Source organism: Bombina bombina, chromosome 4, assembly GCF_027579735.1.
Source record: "Bombina bombina isolate aBomBom1 chromosome 4, aBomBom1.pri, whole genome shotgun sequence".
Taxonomy (NCBI): Eukaryota; Metazoa; Chordata; class Amphibia; order Anura; family Bombinatoridae; genus Bombina; species Bombina bombina.
In genome coordinates this window covers 1,038,822,287-1,038,834,817 of record NC_069502.1, presented here as the reverse complement: position 1 = coordinate 1,038,834,817, position 12,531 = coordinate 1,038,822,287, and the positions used below count along the sequence as shown (strand labels likewise).

Genomic DNA, 12,531 nt, shown 5'->3' with positions numbered 1-12,531 from the left:
CTTCGAGCCGAAGAGATAGCAACTAAAAACAGAAATTTCCAAGATAGAAGCTTAATATCTATGGAATGCATAGGTTCAAACGGAACCCCTTGAAGAACTTTAAGAACTAAATTCAAACTCCATGGCGGAGCAACAGGTTTAAACACAGGCTTGATTCTAACTAAAGCCTGACAGAACGACTGAACGTCTGCAACATCTGCCAGACGCTTGTGCAGTAAAATTGACAAAGCAGATATCTGTCCCCTTAAGGAACTAGCTGATAGCCCCTTCTCCAATCCTTCTTGGAGAAAGGACAAAATCCTAGGAATCCTGATCTTACTCCATGAGTAGCCTTTGGATTCGCACCAATAAAGATATTTACGCCATATCTTATGATAAATTTTCCTAGTGACAGGCTTTCGAGCCTGAATCAAAGTATCTATGACCGACTCCGAGAATCCCCGATAAAATCAAGAGTTCAATCTCCAGGCAGTCAGCCACAGAGAAACTAGATTTGGATGTTGGAACGGACCCTGAATGAAAAGGTCCTGTCTCAGTGGCAGAGTCCACGGTGGCAGAAATGACATGTCCACCAGATCTGCATACCAAGTCCTGCGTGGCCACGTAGGTGCTATCAAAATCACAGAAGCTCTCTCCTGTTTGGTTCTGGCGATCAGACGAGGAAGGAGAGGAAATGGTGGAAACACATAAGCCAGGTTGAACGACCAAGGTACTGCTAGAGCATCTATCAGTACTGCTTGAGGATCCCTTGATCTGGACCCGTAACAAGGAAGTTTGGCATTCTGACGAGATGCCATCAGATCCAATTCTGGTGTGCCCCATTGATGAATCAATTGTGCAAACACCTCCGGATGAAGTTCCCACTCCCCTGGATGAAAAGTCTGACGACATAGAAAATCCGCTTCCCAGTTCTCCACTCCTGGGATATAGATTGCTGATAGATGGCAAGAGTGAGCCTCTGCCCATCAAATTATTTTGGAAACCTCTATCATCGCTAGAGAGCTCTTTGTCCCCCCCTGATGATTGATATATGCTACAGTCGTGATATTGTCCGACTGGAATCTTATGAATCTGTCCAAAGCCAGCTGAGGCCACGCCTGAAGCACATTGAATTTCGCTCTCAGTTCTAGAATATTTATCGGGAGGAGAGCCTCCTCCTGAGTCCACATACCCTGTGCTTTCAGGGAATTCCAGACTGCACCCCAGCCCAATAGGCTGGCGTCCGTCGTCACTATGACCCATGCTGGCCTGCGGAAACACATTCCCTGGGACAGATGATCCTGTGACAAATACCAAAGAAGAGAGTCTCTGGTCTCTTGATTCAGATTTATCTGAGGAGATACGTTTGCATAATCCCCATTCCACTGATTGAGCATGCATAGTTGCAGTGGTCTGAGATGCAAGCGAGCAAACGGAACTATGTCCATTGCCGCTACCATTAGTCCGATTACCTCCATACACTGAGCCACAGATGGCCGAGGAATGGAATGAAGAGCTCGGCAGGTGGTTAAAATCTTTGATTTCCTGACCTCCATCAGAAAAATTTTCATGTCTACCAAATCTATCAGAGTTCCCAGGAATGGAACTCTTGTGAGGGGGATAAGTGAACTCTTCCTTACGTTCACCTTCTACCCGTGAGATCTTAGAAAAGCCAACACGATCTCTGTGTGAGATTAGGCTAATTGGTAAGTTGACGCCTGAATTAAGATATCATCTAGATAAGGCGCCACTGCTATGAACTGCGGCCTTAGAACCACCAGAAGGGACCCTAGCACCTTTGTGAAAATTCTGGGAGCTTTGGCCAACCCGAAGGGAAGAGCCACAAACTGGCAATGCTTGTCCAGAAAAATGAACCTGAGGAACTGGTGATGATCTTTGTGGATATGGATGTGCAGATACACATCCTTTAAATCCACGGTGGTCATATATTGACCCTCCTGGATCATTGGTAAAATAGTCTGAATGGTCTCCATCTTGAAGGATGGGACTCTGAAGAATTTGTTTAGGATCTTGAGATCTAAAATTGGTCTGAATGTTCCCTCTTTTTTGGGAACCACAAACAGATTGGAGTAAAACCCCTGCCCCTGTTCTGTTTTTGGAACTGGGCAGATTACTCCCATGCTATGTAGGCCTTCTACACAGCGTAAGAACGCCTCTCTTTTTGTCTGGTTTACAGACAATTGAGAAAGATGGAATCTCCCCCTTGGAGGAGAATCTTTGAAATCTAGAAGATACCCCTGGGTCACGATTTCTAAAGCCCAAGCCTGAGCAAAGACAGAAAGTCTGCCCCCTACTAGATCCGGTCCCGGATCGGGGGCTGCCCCTTCATGCTGTCTTGGTGGCAGCAACGGGCTTCTTGACCTGTTTACCCTTGTTCCAAGTTTGGTTAGGTCTCCAGACTGACTTGGATTGAGCAAAATTCCCCTCCTGCTTTGCAGCAGGGGAAGAGGTAGAGGGACCACCTTTGAAGTTTTGAAAAGAACGAAAATTATTTTGTTTGGTCCTCATCTTATTTGTCTTATCCTGAGGAAGAGCATGGCCTTTTCCTCCAGTGATGTCTGAAATGATCTCTTTCAGTTCAGGCCCGAATAGGGTCTTACCCTTGAAAGGGATGGCTAAAAGCTTAGATTTTGATGATACGTCAGCAGACCAAGACTTAAGCCATAACGCTCTAGTAGTTACAGGAACAATGCACGCTATAGGTTGCAGAAGAAAACCCTGATGAATAAATATTTTCTTTAGAAGACCCTCTAATTTTTTATCCATAGGATCTTTGAAAGCACAACTGTCCTCAATAGGTATAGTTGTACGCTTAGCCAGGGTAGAAATAGCTCCCTCAACCTTAGGGACCGTCTGCCACGAATCCCGAATGGTGTCTGATATGGGAAACATTTTCTTAAAAGTAGGAGGGGGAGAAAAGGGAATACCTGGTCTATCCCACTCCTTTGTAACAATGTCCGAAATCCTCTTAGGGACCGGAAAAACATTAGTGTAAGTAGGAACCTCTAGATATCTATCCATTTTACACAATTTCTCTGGTGGAACTACAATAGGGTCACAATCATCCAGAGTCGCTAAAACTTCCCTAAGCAACAGGCGGAGGTGCTCTAGCTTAAATTTAAAAGCCGTCATATCTGAATCTGTCTGAGGGAACATCTTTCCTGAATCAGAAATCTCTCCCTGAGACAGCAAATCCCTCACCCTCAACTCAGAACATTGTGAGGGTACATCGGAGATGGGTAATAAAGCGTCAGAGGGCTCAGCATTTACTCTCACACCGGACCTACTGCGCTTCCCCTGCAACCCAGGCAGCTTAGATAATACCTCTGTGAGGGTAGTATTCATAACTGCGGACATATCTTGCAGCGTGAAAGAATTAGACGCACTAGAAGTACTTGGCGTCGCTTGTGCGGGTGTTAATGGTTGTGACACTTGGGGAGAATTAGATGGCATGACCTGATTCCCTTCTGACTGAGAATCATCCTGCGACATACTTTTATCAGCTAAAATATGTTCTTTGCAATTAATTGCCCTTTCAGTGCATGAGGGACACATTTTAAGTGGGGGTTCCACAATGGCTTCCAAACACATTGAACATTGGCTGTCCTCAATGTCAGACATGTTAAACAGGCTAGTAATGACAAAAACAGGCTTGAAAACACTTTATGTAGTGAAAAAATAACAATCTTAAAAAACGGTACTGCGCCTTTAAGAGATAAAAGCATACACGTTCTGCAAAACAGCTTAAAAATAATCAAATCGTCTCAATTTTTTGCATGACTATTCAAAACATGCAGCTAAGATTGCCCCCCAAGGAAAGGAACAGTTAACCCTTTACAGTGAAAAAACGGATAATTAATAAGGCCTAAATCCGGAAAAAACACCCCTGCAGGGCTATGGCGCCTACCTGGAAAAACGGGGTTAAAGCTTCGATTTGGCCCAACACTTCCACAAGGGCCCACCAGAGTTGGAGCTTGCTGCTTGCTCTGCAAATACAAGTGCGCAACTGAGGCGCGAAAATAGGCTCCGCCCATCTCACTCAATGTTTTGCAGCCCAAATAAACCGCGCCATGTGGGTTCTTTAACCAAAAAAAGAAGCCAAGTGTACCCTCCAATAAAGCCTCAAAAACGCTACTACCAAAAACGTTATCAGCACTCCCAGTTCAATAAACGTTTGCCCACAAACATTCAAACTCAATGTCAACCATTTTTTATGAGCCCCTATATGCAAGCTTAGTAATACCCCTCTTCTCTTAGGATTACTGGTTACCTTTACCCTCATGGGGATACTGTCAGCCATTCTGAAATATCACAGTCTCTCCAGAAAAAATGACTGGACATAACTCACTGCTATATAGCATGAAAACGTTCCTCACACTGAAGTTTCTTGTACTCCTCAGCCATTCTGGGGGAACTGCTCTGGATCTTAAGGACAAATGCTAAGATCATCAGCCTCCAGGCAGAAGTCTTCATCCATCTGCTGCCTGAGAGTAAATAGTACACACCGGTACCATTTAAAATAAAAAAATCTTGCTTGAAGAAAATAAAAACTAAAATTTTATCACCTCTTTCACTTTACCCTTCCTAGTACTTAGAGTAGGCAAAGACAATGACTGGGGGTGGAGCTAAGGGAGGAGCTATATAGACAGCTCTGCTGTGGTGCTCTTTGCCACTTCCTGTTAGCAGGAGGATAATATCCCACAAGTAAAGGATGAATCCGTGGACTCGTCGTATCTCATAGAAGAAATGTCCATACATCTTTTCTGAGAACAAGTACCAATATGTCAGAAGATCCAGGATAAATATTAAAGATTCTTGCTGTTTTACTCGACCTCTGTCCAGCAGACTGTCAAAGGACCTCTTAACATAAAAAAACTGACTTCTATGGTGAGCTAAGAAACTCACTCTGCCCCTGCCAGTGCAGCCTATATATATATATCAGCAAAAGATAAGGTGTTGTATTAGCGGGTAGGTGGGAAGCAAACTTATTTTATTTGTTTTTAAAGCTGATCCTGGAAGTAAAACCTTGTAATTTGGGTGGTTAGTAGGAAATTTGAAAAACAAAATTATCTACAATGAGAAAGGCTAATGTGTCTTTTTTCTAATTCAACTGAAAGTGATCTAAATATATGAGTAAATGATTTAGTTCCACCCTTTTCAGAACTCCCTTGAGTTAGAATTTTTGGTTGTGAATAGATAAACATATTGAACCATTACTGAAAATTATTCTTATAAATTATAATATAATTGCAGAGAAAGCCACTAGTAACTTTCATTTAATGCTAAAACTAATTTTCTACATCTATAGTAGTGTTCTCCACAGGAATGATTGACAGCCGGGTGGAATTACGAAGTAGCCGAGTGGCATTATGAAGAAGCTGGGTGGGGGCAGTGTTATATTTTTGAATATTATATCACCGACTTTGCTATCCAAAGCACAAAATAACTGCATAATTTAACATAATGAACATTTTTAATATTAACTAATTCTAGCTTAATATTGGCTAAAAAAAAATTCCAGGTGGTCAGTAAAATCAGATGGGTGGTGTATCTGCTAAAAAGGTTCTGGGGAGAACACTGTATAGTGAAATTTACATTTAATTAATTTACAGAATAAAAAGATCACATGTATATATAGTCTTTACCTTTGGAATGCATGCTGCGTTTTCGGATAAACGTGGATATGTATACGAACTGAAAGAATGCCCTTGCTGGTTTGTTTTCAACATACATGCCCCATATGGTATGACTGGTTCTTGAAGGCCAGATCCTGACCTTGACCTTTGTCTTATGGCTGGTTGAGGACTTGTTTGAGACACATAGGAGGACTTCGGTCTCTTATCATAATCATCTTTTGATAGCCCATCCCCCCATTCACTGTATTCAAGTCTTTCTTTAGAGCCCTCACTTAACATTACTGTCCCTGTAATCGAAGGTTGAAAATAATCCCTGTAGTCCTGAAGAGCTGCACCTGTGACCCTGTGGTAGTCCCATTTTATTCCACACTGATCAACAGATTTACTTTTTGCTTCTAGTTGAGGGTGGTACTCTGACAGGTAACTAAACATATCTGGTTTCACAGATTTGACTTCAGGAAAGTATGTTTCATAAGATCGCATTTTAACCGGATGCCCATTGTGTCTTGTAGGCTTGTTTGCTCTGTAATATGTTTCTGCTTCCTCTGCACTAAGGCTTCTTTCCTTGTACCTTTCAGAGATACTGCTTCTTGGAATGTCTGTTTCGCAGATATACTGGGAATATGTCATGAAGCCATTCTCTTCTGGATAGCCTTTTAAATGATTGGAATGTCCCTGGCGAGGGGTGGGTGGACTTTCTTTACGAAGTGAGTTGGAACGTGTTACAGAGATGTTGTCAAAATCTTCAAGTAAGCCATTGATGGAAGCATCCTGTTGGGGTTTGGTGCCTCTCACAATAGTCTAAAGAAATGCAAAGCGAAAAAAAAAATAAGTATAAACTAAAACATAAATAGCATAAAAAGTATTTAAATATTCATTAAAAAAGTTTTTTGTTTGTATTATATAGAAGTTAAAGACAGATATAAAAAAGGACTTTACCTATAACAACTCATTGGTTGGTCACAATTATTACATATTATAAATAGTAAAGTAATTGTATAAATATTCGAAAAATCACTATAATACAAAATTCCCTCATCTAAAATACAGTAATAAAACCACTTATAAATAAAGAAAATGAAGGTCAATATTGCAATGTAATTCCTATATTTGTCCAGCAGCTCTAAAAAGTTTACTTGGACCTAATTTCTGAAAGGTTAACTCTACCTTTGATAACATGGTACAATCTGAATTTCAATGTTGATCAAAATTCATGGAAAGTATACTCCATCTTTAAAGGGATATGAAAGTCAAAATTAAATTTTCATAGGCAGAACATGTAATTTTAAACACTTCTATTATTAAATTTACTTTTTACGTTTCACATAGTAACATAGTAGATGAGAAAGAGTGTGGAAAAATAGTGCGCTGGTGAATAAAGTATCAGACCCCTAACAGTGTTTTAGATCCTTCAATCTAAAAGTAGTGTATCGTGGAAAAAGAGGTTTTGTAAGGGCGCTAATAGCTGAAGATACGTGTGTGAAATTATTTAAACTATCTGCGATAGATATCCGTGATAAATGTTTTAAGTGTTAATAAAATCAGATCAGAAAAGCTTCTAAAAAACAAGTGATTTATTTGGTTACAGTATGATTAAAAAGATTTTTAGAGACGTCTCTAGTACAATTCGATCAGAAAAAATAATAAAAAATAAACATGAAAATAAATAAAAGTAGTACTGATTAGTACTTCATGAGAAATATTAGTTTACTGCTTATTTTATTAGTCACAAGGAAAATATCAATTGGTGTGTGACTAAGCAATTTGCCAAGATTTCTCGTGAGTTATTCAGAGTTCATAAAATTACACATTGACATCTATTTAAAATGAAATTCACATACCGGCTTGATAAAACTTGTGCAAAAAAATGGAGCTTAAAATAGAGCTGTGCATAAGGAGGAAAATTATATAGAGTTATATCTATATACCAGATTAGGTCAATCCTTTGTATTTGTTTCACAGCGAACTATCAAAGATAATTATCATGTCCATATGTATGAACCAAGAGAAATGTTCAATAATCATATACTGCTGATAGCTTAAGATTGCAGTTTGCAACTCTCATACAGATTGTACCTTATCGTATGCGTGAGCAACAGCAGGGTATCCTGTGCGTCCTGCGGCTCAGTTCTTCTGGCAGTGTCCTCGTGTTATTGGCGTCTGACGTCACACCCGATGTGTGGGGGCTTGACTTGCGTCTGCCAACCACTGCTTAAAGAATTGTTAGTATACAAAATACCTTCTTGCATCCGATACTAGGTATATCAAATTTCTTCTTGTATCTGATACTTAGTACTTGTTAGGTACCGATCAGCGGAGATGTATCTGTTGGATATAGATTCACCTGCACTTAGTGCTATTAGCACGCAGGTTCCGATGATGCTTCTCTTTAATGTCCTTTGGTGACAATCAACCCGGGTTGGTTCAAACGGCTCAGAGAATAGTGGAGTCAAGTATGCAGTCTTTAACTTCTACGCGTTTCACTCCCTCCAGGAGCTTTATCAACATTCTTGATAAAGCTCCTGGAGGGAGTGAAACGCGTAGAAGTTAAAGACTGCATACTTGACTCCACTATTCTCTGAGCCGTTTGAACCAACCCGGGTTGATTGTCACCAAAGGACATTAAAGAGAAGCATCATCGGAACCTGCGTGCTAATAGCACTAAGTGCAGGTGAATCTATATCCAACAGATACATCTCCGCTGATCGGTACCTAACAAGTACTAAGTATCAGATACAAGAAGAAATTTGATATACCTAGTATCGGATGCAAGAAGGTATTTTGTATACTAACAATTCTTTAAGCAGTGGTTGGCAGACGCAAGTCAAGCCCCCACACATCGGGTGTGACGTCAGACGCCAATAACACGAGGACACTGCCAGAAGAACTGAGCCGCAGGACGCACAGGATACCCTGCTGTTGCTCACGCATACGATAAGGTACAATCTGTATGAGAGTTGCAAACTGCAATCTTAAGCTATCAGCAGTATATGATTATTGAACATTTCTCTTGGTTCATACATATGGACATGATAATTATCTTTGATAGTTCGCTGTGAAACAAATACAAAGGATTGACCTAATCTGGTATATAGATATAACTCTATATAATTTTCCTCCTTATGCACAGCTCTATTTTAAGCTCCATTTTTTTGCACAAGTTTTATCAAGCCGGTATGTGAATTTCATTTTAAATAGATGTCAATGTGTAATTTTATGAACTCTGAATAACTCACGAGAAATCTTGGCAAATTGCTTAGTCACACACCAATTGATATTTTCCTTGTGACTAATAAAATAAGCAGTAAACTAATATTTCTCATGAAGTACTAATCAGTACTACTTATATTTATTTTCATGTTTATTTTTTATTATTTTTTCTGATCGAATTGTACTAGAGACATCTCTAAAAATCTTTTTAATCATACTGTAACCAAATAAATCACTTGTTTTTTAGAAGCTTTTCTGATCTGATTTTATTAACACTTAAAACATTTATCACGGATATCTATCGCAGATAGTTCAACATAGTAGATGAGTTTGATCTTAATATACTTACAAATAAAGCCCCAGTTGACCTTAAATAAATCCTATTAAAAAAGTTGACACATTTAACACCCTGAATTCTTTTTCTATCCAGAAATGTAGCTAAACCATTTTTAAATGTATCTGTATTGGAATTTACTACCTCCTTAAGTAATAAGTTCCACAATTTGATTGCTCTTACAGTAAAAAAAAAATGTTTACAATGCTGGAGAATAAATCTCCCTTTCTCCAGCCTTAAATTGTAACCTCTTGTCACAAACAATTTTATTGAAATAAACAGAGCTTCTGCCATCTGTCACCTCCCTTCTTGAGAAAACAGACCCAGTTTGGCTAACCTCTCCTCATAGCTTACGTTCTCCATTCCCCTTATTAGCTTTGTGGCCCTTCTCTGAACTTTTTCTATGTCTGCAATATCTTTTTTGAGATTGGTCCCCAGAACTGCACTCCATACTCAAGGTGAGGCCTTACCAGGGATTTATATGGTGACAGAATTATGCTTTCCTCCCTTGCATCAATGCTACTTTTAATACATGCTAGTATGTTATTAGCCTTAGAAGCCGCTGCCCTGCATTGTGCACCCATCTTTAGCTTGTTATCTATTAATCCCTTTCCTCCACTATTTGGCTATGTCTAGCCCATTAAATAATATATTGCCTGAATATTTTTACTTCCAAAATATAGAAAAGGAAATTTATGCGTACCTGATAAATTGATTTCTTCTAAGATACGATGAGTCCACGGATTCATCCTTTACTTGTGGGATATTATCCTCCTGCTAACAGGAAGTGGCAAAGAGCACCACAGCAGAGCTGTCTATATAGCTCCTCCCTTGACTCCACCCCCCAGTCATTCGACCGAAGGTATAGGAAGAAAAAAGGAGAAACTAAAAGGTGCAGAGGTGACTGAAGTTTTAAACAAAAAAATATAATATATTGACAGGGAGGGCCGTAGACTCGTCGCATCATAGAAGAAATCAATTTATCAGGTAAGCATAAATTTCCTTTTCTTCTACAAGATACGATGAGTCCACGGATTCATCCTTTACTTGTGGGATACAATACCAAAGCTACAGGACACGGATGAATGGGAGGGACAAGACAGATACCTAAACAGAAGGCACCACTGCTTGAAGAACTTTTCTCCCAAAAATAGCCTCAGAAGAAGCAAAAGTATCAAATTTGTAAAATTTGGAAAAGGTATGAAGGGAAGACCAAGTCGCAGCCTTACAAATCTGTTCAACAGAAGCATTGTTTTTAAAAGCCCATGTGGAAGCCACCGCTCTAGTAGAATGAGCTGTAATTCTTTCAGGAGGCTGCTGTCCAGCAGTCTCGTATGCCAAATGGATGATGTTTTTCAGCCAAAAAAGAAAGAGAGGTAGCCATAGCTTTTTGACCCCTACGCTTTCCAGAATAGACAACAAATATAGAAGATGTTTGACGGAAATCTTTGGTCGCTTGCAAGTAAAACTTCAAGGCACGAACCACGTTATGTAACAGATGCTCCTTCTTAGAAGAAGGATTAGGACACAGGGAAGGAACAACAATTTCTTGATTAATATTCTTATTTGAAACAACCTTAGGAAGAAATCCAGGTTTGGTACGCAAAACCACCTTATCAGAATGGAATATAAGATAAGGCGAGTCGCATTGTAAGGCAGATAGCTCAGAAACTCTTCAAGCAGAAGAGATAGCAACTAAAAACAGAACTTTCCAAGATAGAAGTTTAATATCTATGGAATGCATGGGTTCAAATGGAACCCCTTGAAGAACATTAAGAACTAAATTCAAACTCCATGGCGGAGCAACAGGTTTAAACACAGGCTTAATTCTAACCAAAGCCTGACAAAACGGCTGAACATCTGGGACATCTGCCAGACGCTTGTGTAGTAAGATTGAAAAAGCAGAAATCTGTCCCTTTAAGGAACTAGCTGATAACCCCTTCTCCAATCCTTCTTGGAGAAAGGACAAAATCCTAGGAATCCTGATCTTACTCCATGAGTAGCCTTTGGATTTGCACCAATAAAGATATTTACGCCATATCTTATGGTAAATTTTCCTAGTGACAGGCTTTCTAGCCTGGATCAAGGTATCAATGACCGACTCAGAGAATCCCCGCTAAGATAAAATCAAGCGTTCAATCTCCAGGCAGTCAGTTGCAGATAAATCAGATTTGGATGAAGGAACGCACCCTGAATGAGAAGGTCCTGTCTCAGTGGCAGTTTCCACGGTGGCAGAGATGACATTTCCACCAGGTCTGCATACCAAGTCCTGCGTGGCCACGCAGGCGCTATCAAGATTACCAAAGCCCTCTCCTGTTTGATTCTGGCAATCAGACGAGGAAGGAGAGGAAAAGGAGGAAACACATAAGCCAGGTTGAACGACTAAGGTACTGCTAGAGCCTCTATCAGTACTGCTTGAGGATCCCTTGATCTGGACCCGTAACAAGGAAGTTTGGCATTCTGACGAGATGCCATCAGATCCAATTCCAGTGTGCCCCATTGATGAATCAATTTTGCAAACACCTCCGGATGGAGCTCCCACTCAACCGGATTAAAAGTCTGACGACTTAGGAAATCCGCTTCCCAGTTCTCCACTCCTGGGATATATATTGCTAATAGATGGCAAGAGTGAGTCTCTGCCAATCAAATTATTTTGGAAACCTCTATCATCGCTAGAGAACTCTTTGTTCCCCCTTGATGATTGATATATGCTACAGTCGTGATATTGTCCGACTGGAATCTTATGAATTTGGTCGAAGCCAGCTGAGGCCACGCTTGAAGCTCGTTGAATATCGCTCTCAGTTCCAGAATATATATTGGTAGTAGGGACTCCTCCTGAGTCCACACACCCTGAGCCTTCAGGGAATCCCAGACTTCAACCCAGCCCAAGAGGCTGGCGTCCATCATCACTATGACCCATCCTGGCCTGCGGAAGCACATTCCCTGGGACAGTTGATGCTGTGATAACCACCAATGAAGAGAGTCTCTGGTCTCTAGATCCAGATTTATCCGCGGAGACAAATCCGCATAATCTCCATTCCACTGTCTGAGCATGCACAGGTGCAGTGGTCTGAGATGTAAGCGAGCAAACGGAACTATGTCCATTGCCGCTACCATTAATCCAATTACCTCCATACACTGAGCCACTGATGGCCGAGGAATGGAATGCAGTGCTCGACAAGTAGTTAAGATTCTTGATTTCCTGACCTCCGTCAGAAAAATTTTCATGTCTACCAAATCTATCAGAGTTCCTAGGAATGGAACTCTTGTCAGAGGAACAAGTGAACTCTTTTTTATGTTCACCTTCCACCCATGAGATCTTAGAAAAGCCAACACAATGTCTGTGTGAGA

At 40.5% G+C, this 12,531-nt stretch overlaps 1 protein-coding gene across 1 annotated transcript in view; it reads right to left on the bottom strand.

Annotated features, from left to right (window-relative positions):
• The window catches only part of PAK5 (p21 (RAC1) activated kinase 5), a 306,571-nt gene that overhangs the window by 152,867 nt on the left and 141,173 nt on the right, over positions 1–12,531 (bottom strand). The window contains exon 2 of the mRNA XM_053712157.1: positions 5,646–6,437. Within this exon, the coding sequence (XP_053568132.1) occupies positions 5,646–6,437 (792 nt within the window). The remainder of the gene's footprint in view (positions 1–5,645; positions 6,438–12,531) is intronic.